The sequence below is a fragment of the Emys orbicularis genome, chromosome 7, assembly GCF_028017835.1.
Source record: "Emys orbicularis isolate rEmyOrb1 chromosome 7, rEmyOrb1.hap1, whole genome shotgun sequence".
Lineage (NCBI taxonomy): Eukaryota > Metazoa > Chordata > Testudines > Emydidae > Emys > Emys orbicularis.
This window is the reverse complement of record NC_088689.1, coordinates 5,318,074-5,337,894: the sequence shown is the minus strand read 5'-3', so window position 1 is coordinate 5,337,894 and position 19,821 is coordinate 5,318,074. Positions and strand designations below refer to the sequence as shown.

Here is a 19,821-nt window from a genome sequence, read left to right as displayed (position 1 = left end):
CGCCAATGAAATTGAGAGGCAACACATTTAGGGATGATAAAGTAAAAATATAAAAAGGCTAAGGGGCTTGTCCAAGCCAGGAGAGAGCCAGTGTTCCAACTGGAGTCAGAGCAAATGAGTTTGATTCTCAGAGCTTTGTCTTTCTCTCCTGAAATGTAAGAAAAACATTTAAAAAGAGATCAAAGTAAGTCTGTTTATGTAACAGACGATAAACCTGTGGAACTTACAGCCACAGGATATTATTGAAACAAATATTTTAGGAAGACTTTTTTCTTAAATGATTAGATGCTTATACTGATGAGTAACATCAGCAGTTACCCTAGCTATAGCAAACAAAATTCAGCACTGGAACCAAACTTCATCAGAGCTCAGGGCTGTTCAGAGCTAGTATTTTTGGTTTGAGCCCACTTCTACTACGGGCCTTCAAGGTCCAGGATATAAAAAGATTGTCATTAAGGGACAGGATTATATCTCTGTTATGTGGAAAGATTTTTATACCTTTCCATGTAGCATCTGCTATGGACCACTGTTGCTGACAGGAATGCTGGATTAAATAGAATAGGGAGTTTCTTGTGTTCACTGGCATGTCCGCAGAGCTCTTGTTTGATTTATTCCTTTCTCTGGTAGAGTATCTGAGCAAATCCCTCAGTTTGTATCTGGAGAAATGAAAACTGTAACTTGAGTGTTCTTTCCCCCAAACCTTTAAGTTATCTCTTTCTCGTGTTTCTCTTTCTGATTAATGCTTTCTAACACTGCCCTACTCTCTGTTTACTCTTGGTTTAGTTTTTAATTCTGATCTATCTTGACTATAATCCAACCACCACTTTACCTCCTGCAGTACTCCAGTATTCCATCCTTTAGCATAATTACAGCCAAATGAAAGCCTTATGCAAGGAAATGTAGATTAGATAATCTTAAATTAAACTGGTGGGGGGAAATGACATTAAGAGCAAGGTGTGAAGACCGCTAGTCTCCTGTCTAGGACCTGAGTTGTAAATCCCTTGTTCAGAAGCCCAAGAGAGTTAAAGTAAGCCTTTTCCTGTAACATAATTTAGTTTTTTGGCCAAAACTTTGTGGCCTATAAACTGCAACACTTTTTTTTTTAAAAAAAGTTCCTTCTCCTATTCAGACCGTTGAGTCCCTCTCTTCCTTCTCACATAAAACCCCCTGGTTTAGAACTCTTTGATTCCAGCTGGAATCAAACTTGGCTTCTGACAGGGGTGGGAAAAACCTCTGATTACTCAGAGGAGCCAACGCTCCAGAACTAAGGATTCCAAGAATATGCAATGGCCTGTATTTCCTGCCACTTCTTCCCTGCGCACTCAAACTCCCACTGAAGCCAACAGGAGTGGTATAAGCGCACCCGCTCTCTGGATAGTTCTGTTCAGGGTGATAATATTGATTATTAGTAGTAATTGTATTAGGTAGCACCTAGGAACTCTAGTGGTGTATATTCTGCTAGGCACAGTGCAGACACAGAACAAAAAGATGGTCTGTCTCAAGCTTATAATTTAAGAGCAGAGACAACAGGTGGATACAGACAGAAGGCAGAGTACAGGAAACAATGAGATAATATTGGTCAGCATGACAGGCTGTGTACTCATCAGACCAGCAGCCTCACTGTTAATTTTTTTTTGTTGGTATCATGGAAAAGGAAAGTTTTAAGCAAGATCATGAGGTATCTTTGCAGTAGCTTACAAGGAGCTCCTCCCAAGTGTGAGGGGCAGCGTGGGAGAAGTCACTAAGATGCTTGTTTGAAAACTTAGGTTACTAATTATTTATTCCTTTTTAATATCTCTGTGCTTTCCATGAGCAAATCACTCTTCTCTTCTGTTTTCTGTCATTCTCCCCATTTTGATCCCCCCTACAGCATGGTCATGGAGAACCATGCTCTCAGTTTTGGTTACTGATACAGGATGTCCCCAGACTGACTGAACATAGGCATTACTGGATACTAGGTAAAAATATCAATAATTCAGAAGTCCCATTGAAATTCACTGTCATTGAGGCTCCTAAGTCATTTAAGGCACCTTTTTAAAAATTTGACCCAACGTCAGTAAATCCATGCTGTTGTATTTTGCACTTAATTAGCTGTTTCGAAGCTTAATGTTTGGAAGAAGGAATATAGAATATACCTCACATACCTTCTTTATAGCAGCAATGAATGCCTTTTATTATGCCCAAACTAGTATGGAAGCCTTTATGTGAAAGACAAAGGGTATGCCTTTGTCTTGCCTTCCCAGTTTAGTGGTTACTATATCAAAATCACAATACATGAGCAAGAGAGTGAACTGAAGGACTGTCCCATGTATGTGACCTGGTAAACTGTGTTTTCTGGCATTTCAAGCAAGAAGTGTCCTCTGTGCACAGCTATTTTAACAATCTCATTTTCACAAGTGTCTTTTTTTCTTTGTTATAATTTTAAAGCATAAACTATTGTTACTGAGTGTGAAACTAATTCTTAACTCTGTCATGTTCACTTCTTGACCTCTTGAAATTTGAGAGTTAAAGATTATTATTTTAATGGTAGAAAACTGAGGCTCTAAAAATAAATTGATGGGCCTGACCCAAGGAGTGTGGATCGGGAGCTGAACTTCCCCAAAATATGGGAATGTTCAGATCTTTCCATTTCAGTTTAATTTTAACTATCCGTTTCTAGTCAATATTTAGGAAAGCTTCCTGATTTTTAAACCATATTTTGCCTGGACAAAGTATGTTTAAAAAAATCAGTTTGTAGTAGAAAACGCATTTTCTCAAAAAAATAAATACAAAAATCGTATACTAGTAATAGCATGTTAGTGCTCAGGTACTACAATGAAGAGCATAGTAGGACTTACCGTATATACTCGTTCATAAGCCGAATTTTTTTAGTCAAAAAGGGAAGCACCAGAGAAGGGGGTCGGCTTATGAATGGGTATAGAGAGGGAGAGGTGGGACACAGCCCCTCCCCGCAACAGAAGGAGCAAGGACAGGCAGCACAGCCAGCACAGCCAGAAGGGAAGAGGCGGGGCCAGAGTCTCTCCATTTCTGGCCACGCTGCTCTCCCCCCAGCATCTAAAGCAGCTGTAGCTCCAGGGCTGGCAGGCTGCAGCTGTGCCGCTCAGCCCCACCCCGAGAGTAGGCTGTGCCGCCCAGCCCGCTGGAACATTCTGCGGCCGTGTCGCCCGGTCTGGCCCGCCGGAGCAGCTCCAGCCAGGTCAGAGACATCCTCCCCTGGCCCATCCCAGATAAGGTGGGAAGGGATGGGATGGGGAGAGTGTGGGGGTTCCAGGCTAGGGGCGGGGGGTCGTCACAGGGGTTACTCCCCTGACTCCAAGCTTCTTCCCCTCCTACCCCCCAAAACTTTTTTTCCCCACCAGTTGCTGTCCCGGCCTGTCAGGGTAACACGCCGGGACACTTTGTTTACTTAAGTTTACCTCCGTGCTTGCGGACGCTCGAGGTAAACAAACTATCTCGGCCCCCCAGCAACTTATCCTGATGGCCCGGGAGCCAAAGTTTGCTGACCCCTGAATTATAGGGTCGGCTTACGAATGGGTCATAAAAATTTTCCATTTTTACTTATCCATCTTGGGGGGGTCAGCTTATAAACGAACCGGCTTATGATCGAGTATATACGGTAATAGCTTCCTACAGGTCATATAAATTACTTACTTTAAAATACTACTACTAAATGCAATACTGTATATATCACAGCCCTGGACAAGGTCCAGGCCCCGGACAAGGTCCAGGCCCCATTGTACCAGACTTTATACATAGTAAGACAGCATAGGCCCCAAAGATCTTGCATCTGAGTAGAGGAAACAGCAGTAATAGCTTTTCAAAGTCCTAGACACACATTATCTAATCCAGGGTGTAAAAACCTAAAATTCTAATTTTGTTTTAAAAGCCAATAGCAGAGACTACTAGTAAATGCAATGACAGTTCTGTTGCTGTACGTTCCTGGGGCTCAAGAAGTTAACTTGTTTCCTGTATTGTATAAACTAAAACCCAAGAGTTTTGCATTCCACCTAATCCGTTCTTGCTAACAAGCCCAGTTCTCATAATTATGTTGTTTTTATTCCCCACCCCTCCATCATTTTTCTTTTCTTTTTTTTATGTTTCCATCCATGTTCCAAACTAGTTTCTAAGCGACGCAAGGCTCACCTGAGACGCCTGGACCGGCGATGGACGCTGGGCGGGATAGTCAACAGGCAGCAGAGTCGAGGTGAATAGCTTCCTGTGGCATAGTCCCCTTAAAAGCACAAAAGCTGAGCTTCTGCTACTGCTCATCATCTCCTGCCATGTAGCATGCCAAAAGGGAATGATTGGCATGTCATTGGTTGACCCAATCTTGTTTACTTGGTGATAGACTTAGGCCTGAGCTGCGAAATTCAGATGTGGATTTCAAATATCACAAAGTATTGAATTTGAGGGTATTTGGAGTCAAAGTTTGGTTCAGCCCACTCAGAGATGAGCCAACAGCAAAACTTGGCCGTGGAGTCTGACTCCCCACCCAATTTGGGAGCAGGCCGATCTGGTGTTTGCTTCAGGCACATCTCTACTCTCTTTTCTAAGTTTAAACAAATAAAGAAGTGATACTTTTACAGTTCCTTATCAGAAAAATGGAGAAAATATCCGGAAACACAGGGATGTGTGAACTGCAAAAGCATCAGATTGGGTTTGGATGAGCACCTGGATGCGTCTTCAAACTTCATCCAGAAAATTGAGACCTCTAAAGAATGTATAGCTTTCTGGCAAGATTTTTGATGTTTCCGGTCAGGCCAGTAATGCCACAAAGACTGTCCTCCTTTTGGTGGTTTTTTCTCTTTGTGGTTTCAGTTTCAACCACCCATTTCTATAGAGGTTCCCCCAAAAAATATTGGAGAAGAGAACTTGGTCTCAAGGATTCAGTCTTCCCTTTTAGGGAAAGGTTTAGATAGAGATTGGAATGATATTTATTGGCCTTCCCATGATCTGAAGACTTTTTTTTTATTTTATTTTTTTTTATTTTTTAAACCTAATGCTAACATTGACATTATGATTGGATTTTTCCTAAGAACTTGAACTGCAAGACGCTGATGAAGTAACCACAATTGTGGATTAAAAAATTTACCTCTCTGTGGGATAGTCCTGACTCAGCAGGTTCTTGGTGTCAACCCAATGCACTTGGGGGATGGAAGGAATGAAAGTGACTTTCCTCTATTATTGCTCTTTGCTTGGAGGAGACCTTTGCAAGGGAATGGAGCCAGACCTATGCACAAGTAAACCCTATCTTCATTAAAAATAAATGAATGCTCTTAAAGGTGCTAGTGGGTGAGAAGAGGGAGAGCAAAACTTGTGATTTTAGATTCCACTGCAACATGGATGTTTCTGTATACAGGGAAGGAAACCCCAGTTGTCACCGAATGTGTGTGGTTGGTTACAGATTGTTGTATTATTTTGGCCCCCTCAGTAGTTCCCAAAAGCAAAAACATGTTGTTTTCATCATAGCTCCAGCATCCAGGAGCCAAAAATACCACGAGAAGACCAGATCTTGTTCCTTGCCCAACAAAGGGGTCCCTGAGCCAATGAAAAGCCTCTGAAGAATATAAGTGCACATACTAGACATGAAGATGCCGAAACCAAAACACTTATTTCTGTGCTGCAGAGAATGAGAGGGTGTTTTCAGTTTGAATGTACATAGCCGTTACTAGATAATTCTAGTCCCTCTCTCTCTGTCTCTCTCTGACCAAGAAACTTGAATTCCCATGAATAACAGCAGTTTTCAAACTGAACAAAGATACATTTCATGTCCTATATATTATATTGCACGCAAAAAATGACATTAAAAGACTATTAAGTTTGCAAAATCAAGCACTAAGAATTAGGAAATGCTGAAATTAATGTACCTGTGCAATCTTAATTTGGCCCCCTTGTGCATCTGCATTATGATCGTCTTTAATTTATATGATCACATAATGCAGACGCACAAGGGGGCCCGTTCCCACCAGGCTTGACCCTCTCTTCCCCATCCCCTCCAACCTGTCCCTGTCCTGTCTCTTCGCCACTCAAGGCTCCTCATCCCAGTCATAGGCTCCTTCCCTAGCTAATGTCAGCTTTCAAATCCTAGTCTCTTTGCCCAGCCTTTCCCTGTCCCCTACTGGTTTCCAGGCCCAATCTCCTTTCCTTTCCTTTCCTTTCCTTTCCTTTCCTTTCCCCTTGCTCCTTGTCCTGGTCTAGCCAGTCCTCTGCTCCTAGCCTGATCAGTCTCTTCCTCATTTCCCCCCTCAGCCACCATTCCCCAACTCTCAGTCCCAGTCTCCCCCAACTCCTGGTTTCCCTCTTCCCCTCCCTGCTAGCCTCCAGTCCCGGTGTCTCCAGCTTCTTGTCCTAATCTACTCCCCCTGCCTCCTTCCCCATGACCAGCTCTTGTTCCCTCTGCATTTGAATCAGGCTGCTTCCTCACTGAAAACCCAGGAGAGACGGTCTCTCTGCTCTGAGCTGAGGTGTCCAGATCTGGACCCAGCACAGCCTGCAGCAGGTTAGTGCTGCAATTGCAGGGAAAATCTAGCTCAGCCCAGGGCTGGCGCATGCTCAGTGCACCTATAGTTTCCCAGGAATTTAGCTTGAAAAGTATGTCTCTGCTGAGCATATGCAAACCGCAATTTTTCAAAGGCTTTTAACTTGGCAACGCCTGGGTGGATTTTCACAGGGACCGCTAAAGACCTATACCTGACACAAAAGCCACACCCCCTCCAAATTCCCTGTCCCTGCACCAAAGCATTGAGGAGCTAGCTCTAGTCAAAGAAAAGGTCGCCAGAATTTGTTAACCTAAGCAAAACAACGTGTTTTTCTCTAGCCTTGTTCTGGCAAACAGCTGGACTGTTTTAGCTGATATTTTAAAAAAGAAATCAGCCTGAGACCCCACTGGTGTGGAAAATTTCAGCCGAAATGATTTGGCAAAGTAATCAGCAACTGAAAACAGGGTGCTGTAAGGGGAAGTGTTGGGCAAACTTAAATAGGCCGTTCTACCAGCCCAACCTATAATATAGTAATCGTTTAGAAACTAGAATCTGGATTTGAATTTGGAGACTGTCTCTAAAGGCCAAGATTTTTCAAAAGTGACTAGTGACTTTTGGATACTCCAGCTTCTGGGTGTCTAACTTGAGACACCTGAAAAGGGGGGTTGACTTTCAGATGGTGGGTGCTCAGCACTTCCTGAAAATGATGCCCCATTGAAGGGGTCACAGATTGTCCACCCAAAAATCACTAGTTAGTTTTTTTTGAAAACCTTGGCCACTTTGTTTAGACTCAGAAGGCAAAAATATTTTGAAGAAGGCGTTGTAATGGGTTCTGCCCTCTTCTGGGGGGGGGGGGTCTAAGAGGATTGTAGCAAGCTCTGCTACTACTGTTGACCTAGCTAAGGTAGTTTCAGATCAAACAGCTGAAGGAGAAAGTCAGCAGTTCACATCCGTTCTCTCCACCTGTTGCTTTTATAGGGCCTCATAAAGGTCTGATTTGCAGACAGTTACTTTTTATATATTTTACTTGGTACCTCTTTGCCACAAGTTAAGGAAAATGTAGCATTTTTGAGTTAATTCGAATATAAACTTGCTTCCAAACAGTTCAGGATTGTTCCCTACAATCATAATTCACTGGGTACACCTCTACCCCGATATAACGCGACCCGATATAACACGAATTCGGATATAATGCGGTAAAGCAGCGCTCCGGGGGGGCTGCGCGCTCCGGAGGATCAAAGCAAGTTCAATATATTGCGGTTTCACCTATAACGCGGCAAGATTTTTTGGCTCCCGAGGACAGCATTCTATCGGGGTAGAGGTGTAGTTTGTATGTGTTCTACTGGCCTCTGCTGTATGGGGTCAGAATTACTTAGGGTTGTGTCATAACCCCGCTATTGCAAAGAGCTAAATGATTCTGCTTTAGTTCAAGAGATGGAGCCTCTGCCATTCAGAGCAGGTATGTGTGGCCACTACCTGGCATGCTGTGGCTGCCACTACGATACAAATAACTTGTATGATTTTCCGATGCTGTGGTGATAAGAGCAGTTATGCTTCAGTAGATAGAAAGAAATAGCAGGAAGAGATGAACTCTTAAAGAAGGATCTAGCTTTCTTGCAAAGGACCCTCCAGTAGTAAGGGAAATACCCCGAGGTAAATATATGACCAGTTTCTTATGCCTATTTTGAATCAAGTTGAGGAAGTTTAATATCACAGAGGACTGCTAATGAAGTTTCTGGATCCATGAATAAAGATCAAAGACCGTAAATGTCTTAAAAATATCTTGTCGCACCCGTTTCACTAAGCCCAAGACCTCTGCAAAGATGACAGCTGTAATTTGCTCTTGCAGAGAGCACCAGCATTTGTTGCTGGACCTTTCTTTGTAAAACAGTTGGTGGACATACTGTGTGTGATGTGCCCAGGCTTAATGCAATCTGTTGGGTAATGCTCTTTGCACAGCTGCAGAGCTTATACTTTACATTGTGAGTTACACTTCATAGCTAGAAAGCTTAAAAAAAAAAAACTAGAGAAGGTGCAATATCAAAAATAGGGGGATGAGAAGAAAAATGTCTTCCACAGTGTCTGATTTAAAAGGACAATCTGTTTGCAAATGATGCATGTTCATCCTGCCTCCTCCGAGAGGGGGCACACTTCCGGACGTCAGAGTAGAATATTTGTTTATGTAGGCTACAGATTAGGAACTGCTTACAGGGTGACGTCACAAGAAGCAGTTTCTGCAGTGGCAGTTCAGTGTATGTTAACTGTGAAAATCAGTCTACCGCCGTTCTTCTACATCTGACATTTGACAGTCGGCTAGTTATTGCCTTATCAGCTTTGTGCACAGAATTTTCAGTGAACCATAATGTAATCCTGAATCTAACTTGGTTGAATGGTTTGTTTGGGTTTGTTGGTTTGTTTGGGTTTGTTTTTGTTTTTTGTTTTTTTGGTAACAGATCTACTCCACACTAATGGTGATCACCGTATGTGGCTAACCTTCCCCAGAATGAACCTGATTTGTGAATGCAAAATTGCTCTGACTGTTTCCTGTTTACTTTGCATTTGAGCAGGCTCTGTATTGTGCTCCCATGGTGTGTGTACACACACGTCTTTAAATTCTGGGTTTTTTTTTAATTAAGCAAATCAAAGATGTTTGAGAACCACTTGTGTATGGAAGAGATCTTCTCCAACACGTGTCCCTTCCAAACCCTAGTCTGCTTTGTTCTTAGAGCTTAATCCTATAGGCTATGGTTGGAGAGTAGCTGTACTAGTCAGGCTGTTCAGTAAAGGAGATTAAAGTTTGGAGACACTGGTGAAAAAGCAAGAAACTGAGGAGAAGAGGCAATGTGGTCTATTGAAATGAGTTCAGAGCTTGGACTTCTTGTGACTGTAATCCTGGGTCTCACTGACTCTGGCTGCGGTTTTGGGGCAGTCCGTTAACCACTCTTTTTCTAGGCCTGTTAAAGGGGGATAATACTTTAAGGAACAGGCTAGTGTGCATTTGCACACTTTCCCTTCCCACATGGAATCAGGACTACTGTGTAATATAGGTCCTATGTTGAGAAGTTAAGAGGTTCTCCCATTATTCATCTAGTAGGAGTGTGTTCCAGACCGACTCACTGCGAAACCTCCAGGTAGATTTTTGTTACAGGCAGGTTGTGAGGATTGATTTGCTAATGTTTTGTACGGTGTTCTGCACTTTTAAAGTATTGACTTGTAGTGTGTTAGCAGTTGCCCCCCCTCCTCTGGCTTGGAGGGAGGCCACTCTGCCTCATTGGGTCACTGGGGAGTCTGCCCAGTCACCAGTGGGAGTTAGTGAATCAAAGACTGCGGGCTAGGAGGCCCTGGACCTCAGCCAGGGCAGAGCAATATGCAGTCTTTGCCTGGCCTCCTGGCTCAGGCAGATGGCAGACGAACACAGGCCTCTTGGCCTAAGGTAGGTAGGTGGCCGCCCCAGGGGTGGGGCAGCTGCAGGGGGTAGAGAGACCCAGATCCACCCGGTCCCAGCCCAGCGCTTTACAATGGCAGAGGGCTCTGCTAGTGGATCAGCAAGGATCCAGCCACAACACGCTGATCTGAGCACGGACAGCAAAAGCAAACTAACGTCTGGTTTCCCTGGGCTACTTCCTACCACAATCCGGGAAGTTGCTCCGGTGTCCAAGAGCCCTCTGTATCCTCGGGGTATTCGGCCGCCGGCAATTTCAGCAGCTCCCCTCTGCCCTCTGGGGGCAGGGTGCTACCCAGTTCAGTCGCAGGACCTGCAGCAGGCAAGAGGCCTGTCTCCTTCCCTGGCTCCCTCCCAACTGAGCAGGAGGTCCTGCCTCTATACTTCCTGCCCCCCCTCTCAACTTCGGGCATGAGGGCCGGGCCTGGCCTGCCTCTGCCCACCTGGGTGCAGAGTGGTCCCTCCCCCTCTGGGTCAGAGGGAGGCCACTCCAGCTCGCTACATGTGTAAATAAGTACTTTTGAGAACCAAACAAACGCTTTGCATGTTCACCTATCCCTGAGTTGCCTTAAAAAGCCTGGTTGATCCCTTCGGGTTTTTATGTAGCCTCTCTGGCCCACTGCATAAGGATGCTTTGAGTCACTAAGAGTCAGATTTGCACAGTGCAATTTCAGTATTTTGGCCTCAGTTTCTTGTTTTCTCACTGGGGATCCAAGGAAAATAGTCACGTTTTATTGCCCCTTTGCCTATTGAGGAAAGACCATGTGCAGTAGTTCAGAATTTAAAAGAAATCTCGTTATTTCCCCAGTTTTGTGTGTTGGGGTTTTTTTTAGTCGTTCTGTGTTAAATAGACGTCATCAAAAGGAAAAGCAGAGGTGGTAAGGGGAGGCTGGTCTCCAGATTAGCAGCGTTGTTGATCATTGTGGAGCAGTTAGGCAAAAAAAAAATCAAAAATAATCAGCACAAAAGTCCGTTTTGAATGAATGTTGCCTTCTGGAAAGGAGAGACTTTTTCCAGAAGTAGGTCTGACAAAGAGGAGGGGCGGGCGCAGGGAGAGAGAGAGTTAGACTGCTGACTGAGGGGAAAGTATTTATTTTAAAAGAGAATTCTTCTGTGGTTTGGAAGATGCAGGATTTGAGCCTTTGCATTTTTCTTTGAAATCTTAATTGGATAATTCCCAAACCAACCCCTCTCCTGGTTCCAGCATTTCAAGTGAGGATCAGGTCACCGTATGACAGTGATGCATAGAGAGACATCAGTTAAGTAAAGGATATTATTCCCTGACTTGGTTCTTAAAACTCTGGAGATACAGTAGGAGTTTAGAACTTGGAGCCAGGAACTCATGAGCTCCAGTTCTAGGTCTGCCACGGATTCAGTTTGTGGATCTATAAATATGAAAGCGAGTTGCCCACCTTGCAGGCACGAGAGGAATTGTTTAATACATGGCACGTCAGACACAAGGCTTTGGCCCCAAAGAGCTTCTAGTGAAGACAAAGGAATGGATGCAGCTTAAGAGGAACATGGCTCAACGGCTGTCAGGCATACATCTTGTTAGTACTAAGAGATTATTCTTCAAATTGAAAAGGGGTAGTTTGTTGTCCTGGGAACTAAATTAATGTTGTTTGGCAAAGCACGAGTGCAGGGTAGGTGGTGAGCAATTTTTTTGTTCTGGAGGCATTGGGAAAAGTGCCGTGTTGCTTGGCACCCTGGAGGAGAGAGGCTGTTCCAGATGCAGGGGACAGCATGAAAAAGGCATAGAGCCGAGGTGGGGAAGATGGTACTGGCGTTCACAGCCTCTGGTTCAGGCCTCAGTCTTGCACCTGCCCCAGTGCTCCAAGCTCTCTACTGCAGCAGACTCTGGTTTGTTAACCTAGTGCTTGAGCATCTACACTCATTGGTAACCCCAGATTAGGAATTGTTGAACTGTGTCCCAACCTCAGGCTCCAGCGTCTGCTGCATTATGTGGGCCTCAGTCCAACCACCCATATCCCAGACTTCCTCGCGCCCTCCCAAAATGTGGCCACTCTCGACCTTTGTTTGTGGTGCAGTGTGGGAAAACTTGATATGCCACCAAACTTGACTGTCCGGATGAGATGAGTAATGTGTATATAAAAGGAGAAGGTTTTCTGCATTCATATCCCCCCCCCCCCCCCCCGTGTTAAAGTTTGACCAACTCAGTGTAGCGCTTCCCATTTGTACAGAAAAATTTCCTGTTAATAACTGTCATAATTTGGGGTCAGTGACACTGCACCCTAATTAAGGCACATCTTATTCAAAACAATTTTGTTCAGTGTCAAATTACGGATATTGAATCTTTATCAAATATTGCTGTCAATTGGTTACTGTCCATGGTTGTTTTTTTTTTAGATTGAGTAGGTTATCCTAAAGCAATGCAAACCTAAAAAGCACTGCATACAGCTTGTTATGCCAAGAATGTTTTTGACATCACAACTCCAGTGTGTGGCAACAATAATTCAGGCCAATCCAATAGAACATAAGGTAGTAGCTCCTGTCTCCTGCCCAGCAAAACTTACCAGATCATGGCAACCTTTAATATGAATGGACAGTACCGTGTACTAATAAATTAAGTACATTGATATATGAAAGCTTTATGTGGAATGTCACTATTCCAAATTCCTGTTTTACTCCTGTAATAATACCTATCCCAGTATTTCAGAACAACTCTAAACCTACACCTTTCAACTAAAGTCCTGGAGCATTCCCAGGCCCACAATAGGAGACTTAAAAACAATTGGAAAAAGGAAACTGTCCACAAATTGCGCAAAACCATGTTCAGACCATTGGACGCTGAGGGCATGAATGTATGCATGGGTAAAGCAAAATGGGCAAGAAACAGTATTTAGCCCACTGAGTCATTTTCAGTTCATACAGTATGCTTTTCTGTGATGATGGGTAAACATCCTCCCCATAAAAAGACCAAAAGCAGAGGGATGCAGTAGAGAGAGCAGGCCTGGTGCAGGACCTGAGGCCTGAACCAAAGACTGTGGGCCAGAGTCGACCTGGCCTTGGCAAAATAATACACTAGATGTTTACATAATACATTTCAGAAGGCTAGTACAGATACACCCCAATCCAGTACAAGATCAGATGGTTTGACCGAACAATGAATAAAGATGGTTTGTCCGCGATATCAGGAACCAGGGGAGGTGTAACAAACAGATGTCTTGAAATACGTACAGTAATATGCAAGTTGTGTTTCCCAGTTGTCTCAGTCTATAAATGTTGTGGTACCCCGCCTCAATCCTTTTGTGTGGCCTGGGGGACAGCAGAAACTCCAGCTGCTGCCTGAGCCCCTCCTTGCTACTGGGCACTCGTGTTTAGTGTACCTGTAACCACGGAGCCAGAGCACTACAACTGTGCTTTGAGGACAATAAAACTGTATGAGTTACTTTTGTCACCGAACCTTGCAGGAAGTCTTTCTTTATCTGTAACATCAAGGTCTGCTGAATTAACATGCAGCACTATCTGCTAATACTGATAACCTTGGAGCTCCAAGAAGCACAGAACGACGTTACTGAGGCAACATCATTCTAGCCATCAACACTTAACATCTGCTAACTCAAGTTCTACTAACCCTGGGCTTACATTGCAGTGTAGACATGCCCATAGTGATCAAATCTTGATGCACTAGAGCAGGGGGTCTGTGTGGCCGCAAACGCTTGCGTGTGGCCACTCTGACAAATTTTCCTATTTAATTTAACTTTAGGAAAAACAAAAATATGCACACATACCTGTCCAAAACATTGTAGTTTATTTATGTAGGGTTTTTTACAGACTCAGTAATAAAAATAATGTACAATTGTATTTTGGTACCCCTTGCCCCTCCCCGCTCACCCTGCTCCCTACCTCTTGACCACTGTGCACAGAAAGGCCAACCCTGTTGGAGCCCAAAGCTGGAGACCCATGGCTGGAGTCAGGGGGCGGGGGGATCCCGAAGCCCAGAGCACACTGCTGGAGCCCCGAAGATGGGAGGCGGGCGCTGAAGCCTGCACACGGAAGCGCATGACTGAAGTTGAGGGGTGAGGGGGCTGAAGCCCACCCCTGGAGTCCTGCGGTGAAAGATGGGGGGGGGGGGGGCGAAGCCCTCTCCTGGAGCCCGTGGGTGCTGCTGAGAGGGGCTGCTGTTTTGCCCTCTCCCCCAACTCTGCCCAGGAGGCTCTCTGTAGGAACCCCCCCCCCCCCCCCCGATGGCCACATGTGGCTATAGTAGCCGCATTTGAGAAACACTGCACCAGAGAGTCTGGGAATTGCCACAACTTGGAGATGAAAATCTAAGCACAAGAGACTTGTGGGAGGATCGGTGTGTGGTTTGCTATCTTAAGGGTTTATGCTGTTGCCTAGAATTGCAGTTTCCAACTGAATGAAATGACAGTCCAGAACTGTGATGGAATTCCAAGAGGTACAGAGGGTGCTCCTGCTTGTTCTTCTAGAGAATGGATTATCCATGTTTGTCTTTCCAGTAACACAGTGCCTCAATCATTAAATGCCCAATAGCTTAAGCGTTTTGATCAGTAGCTCGGAATACTGGATGCCTCCCTGATCATTCTCCTAAATAATGTGTCCATGTGAATCAACTGATTTTTTTTTTTTATACATCATTTCCTCCTCCTCGGGTTAGTCTTAGGAGAAGCAAACCAGAACGACTTTCGGGTTATAAGTGAGCCCATACTTCAAGAGTGCAGTTGAGGTTAAAAGCCTCATGTATGTGTGTTTATGGTCGCCCCTTCACCACTGACAGAAACCAAATGTCTGCAACCTTGGAAATGATTGTAATTCTTGCTGAAAAAGCACTCTGCAAGGGGAAACTTTAATGATGGCTTCCTGTTTTTGAACTGTAGGCTTAAAAATAGATCTGCTAAACATACATCATAGGAACCTTAATTTCTAAATGGATTTTGAACTCCTTTGCAACATGCTGCCTTCTGAGAGCACTTTTCTTCTTTCTTCCTTTTCGAACACTTTCCTTGACTTTTTTCCCCTTAGCATTTACCTGTGGTTTGGGGGGTGGGGTGGGGAATATATTCTGAAGAATCTTTCTTCAAATGATGACCTAAAGCAAAGTAATGAGGCTGAAAATGTGGGTGGTAGAACTTGTAATCCGCAAAATTGCACATGCTCAGCGCTGAGACCTGAGTCTTAGCTGAACCATCCAAACCTCTTGAAAAGCTGGGCCCAGAGACGCCATGCAGACTGCCCTTCTTGTGGCCTCTCCGGACTTCAGTTTCTGGTATGGGCCAGAGGCCAGAACTCCGTTCAAAGGGGCATTAAAATAGAAGACTAATGGAGGTGGAGGGATAATGTTCACCAGAGGGTTTTTTGGGACTGGAAAGCTTCAATTTGTGTGTGTGTGTGTGTGTGTGTGTGTGTGTGTGTGTGTGTGTGTGGTGGGGGGAGGTCCAAGCAAGGGTTATTTTCAGTGAATTTTAGGAAGGGAAAGCCGGGTGCGTGGCTATGAGCACAGAAGCGGGGAGTTGGTAGGCCTGGGTTTTATTCTCCGTTCTGCTGCAGTTACTTGGGCAAGTCAGATAGGCCTGGTCTACAGTACAAATAAACACCGTGATGGCCACTTCGTGCTCTAACAGGGCTTCCTTTTGCCTGCTCTAAAGGAAGGGAAGAGAGTTTGATGGCTGTGTTAGGGGAATGTGTTGATACTGGAGTCATGTAGGCTAAGCTTCTAATATGGGACCTTGTTCTATACACGTGGGCCTTGCCTACACTAAGACTTTTCTCTAAGCTTTCCCTGCTCCGCTGGCAGTAGCAACAGTGGGAGTCCTAGTATAGACAAGGCACCGCCAGCATTATCACCCCCAAGCTGAGAGGGGGTTGGACAATGTGGTGGTTAACATACTGGGAGCCACTGAAGCCTTGTCTGTACTAGAGCTCTCACCAGTGTCATTGCACCTGTGAGGGCAATGGTGAAAAGTAGTGTAGTCACAGTCCTAGGCAAAGAGGAGCCATGGCCATAACCCAGGTAGGCTATAATCATGTTTAAACATGGGTATTTTAGTAGTGTTGTTGGGACTGTTACCCTTCTGCTGCTGCCGTTTCCCTACCTGTAAATGATGCCTCACCTGGTGAGACCTGGAGATTTAAGGTTTGTAAAGTGCTATGGCGGTCTGATGGCAAAGTACCATCATCCCTGGTTTGCATTCCCATGTGGATGGCTAGGTTTGACAGCACTAGAAAGGCTGATGTGATATTTGGTCATTGCTGCTTAAAGTAGTCGATCAGCAGGTTCCTTTGGATCAGGGAGTTGGAATATCCGCAAGTACTTGGGTAGGAACACCTCTCCTCTGACCACTTCTCCTTGTCTTCTGCAGAAGATAATGGGTCGAACTTCCAAAGAGTCAGACTCTTCTGACCACAAAGAGGAATCAAGGCAGGGACACCCAGAATGGAGAGCTAATTAAATAAAAAGATTGCCTCCAGCTACAGCAGGGACTGCTGTTTACATGTAGGGGGAATAAAATAAACAAACGGTTTTGTCATAACTCTTGTGGCAAGAGTGTGGTCTGGTAGTCTCTAGTATAATGGGGCTTTACGACATGGGGGGAGAGATGCACAAAGTGGAGCTTTGACTGGCTAGTGGTGATGTCAGACTCCCTATGATTATAATCTCCAGTAAACACATGGTTTAGCTCTTTTGCTGTGACTTTTATAGGAGAATGATAGAAAGATACCCTAGGCAATATATTTCTGGGATGGTGTTCAGTGGTTCAGGTGCCTGAAGTCACTTGGCTTCCTGCCTTCACCATATATTCCAGGCAAGTTCTAATCACCGAGAAATCAAAGCATTAAGTGGAGATGCAGATGGTCCTCCAAGCTCAAAAATTAGCTAGTTTTAACCCACTCATTCTGCAGTATAGCTTTTTGAAACTGTCTCCCTATGTAACCAAAGCCATTCCACAGACCAGACAGCCATCTGGGGAAAACTCTCTCCATCCCATGATTTGATTCTTGGATTGATTAGCTGCAACGGCAGCAGCGAGACTCAATCTAAAGCCCAGTTATTGTTCAGGGAAAGTACAATATACTGACCGTGCTATTTAGGAATGATACTTTAGGAGTCACTTAGTAGGAGTTACCATAATAAATTACTAAAGCAGCTTCCCTGGGAGCAGAAGTTTTTTGTTTTTTTTTTTCTTGAGGAAGCGAAGGTTTTGAGAGTTCAATACATCGGAATCAGAAGGACCCAGGCGAGGAAGGTTGTCTTTAAAGATGCAGTTTCTCTGACTCTGCAGCCATCAGATGTTCTGCCAACATTATTCTCTTTCTGAGGTATTTCTTTGTCTCAGTAAAGATTTTTTTTCCCCCCTTACATTTTCCTTACTTCACTCAGCAACAAAATATAATTGAGTCACAAAACTTAACAGATGGAGGTGTCTCTATTTGACTCCCTCTCAAAAGAGCATTTGCCTTAAGCTGCTGCAACCCTTTCCCCACTCCTTTCATTTGCCATTTGTGCAATGATCAGGAACTCTGGATTCACTTAGTTTCTTGCCCTCTCTCCTTCAGAGAGACCCCTACTCATTTTCCCATTTCTAACCCTCCAATGTAGTGGCCACCATTTTAACAAGTTAAGAGAACTGCGTGGAACACCCTTAGTGTGTATACACAGCACCTAGACACCCACGGTTGGCCCATGCTAGCTGACTCGGGCTCATTGGGCTGTTTCACTGTTGTGTAGACTTCCGGGCTTGGGTTGGAGCCTGAGCTCTGGGACCATCCCACCCCTCAGGGTCCTAGAGCTTGGGCTTCAGTCTGCCCCCAGAAGTCTACACAACAGTGAAACAGCCCCATGAGTCCGAGTCAGCTGGCAATGTGCCAGCTTGGGTGTCTAGTTGCTGTGTAGACATACCCTTAGAGCCTAGCTGTTCTCCCCTTTAGTCATTCATAGGAGTAGCTACTAAATATGCAGTTACCCCTATCCTATCCTGGGTTCAGCATGATGCTTTGGCACCATTTCCTATCCCTGCCAATGCTCAGCAAGCGTCCCTGGCAATAGGAAATTTGTTTGGCTTTGAGACTAACTTACAAAAATGCTGAGTATGAGACTGATGAAAATACTGTGCATTCAGTGTCCTGAAGGTGACAGCATGATGTGGTGGGTAGAGCAAGGGACTGAGAATGAAGGTTGTTTTGGTTTCTATTCTTGGCTCTGCCACTCACTATGTGACTTTGGGCCACTCAGCTCCAGTCTAGTGCATCAGTTTTCCCGCGTGTAGAATGGGGCAATAATTGGAGACGGGCAGGGGATGCTACATTCCAATCCTATGCCATACTTCCAAAAGTGTGTGGGTGTTTTGGGTCAAGGGTTTGCCTCTGGCCCTTCTCTGTTGACGACACGTACCCACTTCTCGTAGGTGTGAGGCTTAACGAACATTTGTGAGGCACTTGGAGGTGCTATGTAATAAAGTACAAAAACTTTACTCTGTGCTTACGCTTTTTTTTTTTTTTTTAAACACACATCCATTTCATGATTATCCCTGTAGAGCCACATTGTTTCCAGAGGTGTGAGAACAGATAGGTCAGTCCCTCTGAGTTGGGCAGGAGTACGGGTTGCTCTCAGCAGCCAGTGCTTGAGTTTTTGTAATACCAATACCCAATGCATCCATATGCACGCTCGGAAGAGCCAACTGGCTCTAGGTCCCTCAGTGACGCTTGGCTGCTTTGGCAGCCATGCTGATTCCATCAAGTTACTGTATGCAAACTAAGGCCAGCTTGACATCCTACTCTCGCTGTCTTACTCACTTGAAGGAGGCCTCTCTGAGACCTCATAGTTACTGGCATGGAAGCACATTGTGATTTGTCAGCAGCCGGGCCGTGTCAAGGAACTAATTATCTGTCATGCCGTAAGCATGCCTAATTAGTGGGCCGCTGAGTAGGGCTCCACCTTTGCAATGGCTCCATGTAACTGCTGCACAACCAGTTGAAAAGCAGCAGAACAGAAAAACAGCTGGACTAATTCTACCCCTAACTGATGTTTGTCTTTTTTTTGTCCCACTACCAGAAGAGAAATATGTCACAATCCAACCGTACACCAGCCAAGGGAAGGATGAGATTGGGTTTGAAAAAGGGGTCACCGTGGAGGTCATCCAAAAGAACCTGGAAGGATGGTGGTACATAAGGTAAAAAGCTTCCTGCAGGCAGATTTATTACAGCATTTATGATCTTCGGGCCTTCTGATAATTAGCTTCACATCCGCATCCTGTATCATTCTCTGTCTAAAGAAGAAAACCTGCATTATTATCCAGAATGCACACTAGGCAGAAATATAAAGGAAAGTTACAGAAGACCAATAAACAATATTTGGTATTGATTGTAGGAATGGAACATGGACTGTGAAGTCTGTAGACCTGCAATATTTTGGTAGAAAATTCTTACCTTTTAGATTTCCTTCAAATTAAAAACCCATATCCCAGTCAGCAAGTGGCACTTATCTAATACAAGTGATCATGTTAATGGACATGCAGCTGATCGAGTCTTTTTTGTGTGAGTCAGTTGTGTGTCTTTGCAAAGGAGTAAAACCAGATTCACCAAATAATGCTGGAAGGTTGCGGTTTGTAATCTATCAAGTTGCTTGGGGCAGTTCATTTTTTTTTTTTTTTTTTTTTTTTTTTTAGGGGTTTGGGAGATCAGCCCGCTGGCTGCAGAATAAATCATTTCTGAGACTGATGCATTCATCAGACTGCAAATAATAACAGTAATATCACACGGGGCCAGATTTTCAGCTATTTGCCTCTGCAAGTTAGTCATTGCATGCAACTGTAAACTATATGCCACAAACAGATACAGATATCACGCACGCAAATTAGATGTGCAGTTCTGAAAAAAAACAGCATTTTCCCCTTAGGACAGCCAAACTCCCTTGAAAGGAGT

General features: G+C 44.5%; 1 protein-coding gene across 4 annotated transcripts in view; it reads left to right on the top strand.

The window, feature by feature from the left end:
• SH3PXD2A (SH3 and PX domains 2A) overlaps positions 1-19,821 on the top strand; it is a 372,422-nt gene that overhangs the window by 337,691 nt on the left and 14,910 nt on the right. For 2 of the 4 annotated variants that reach the window (XM_065407839.1, XM_065407841.1), the window contains 2 exons: positions 4,121-4,204; positions 18,953-19,070. In XM_065407839.1, the coding sequence (XP_065263911.1) occupies positions 4,121-4,204; positions 18,953-19,070 (202 nt within the window). The remainder of the gene's footprint in view (positions 1-4,120; positions 4,205-18,952; positions 19,071-19,821) is intronic. The other 2 variants (XM_065407840.1, XM_065407842.1) reach the window with 1 other exon arrangement.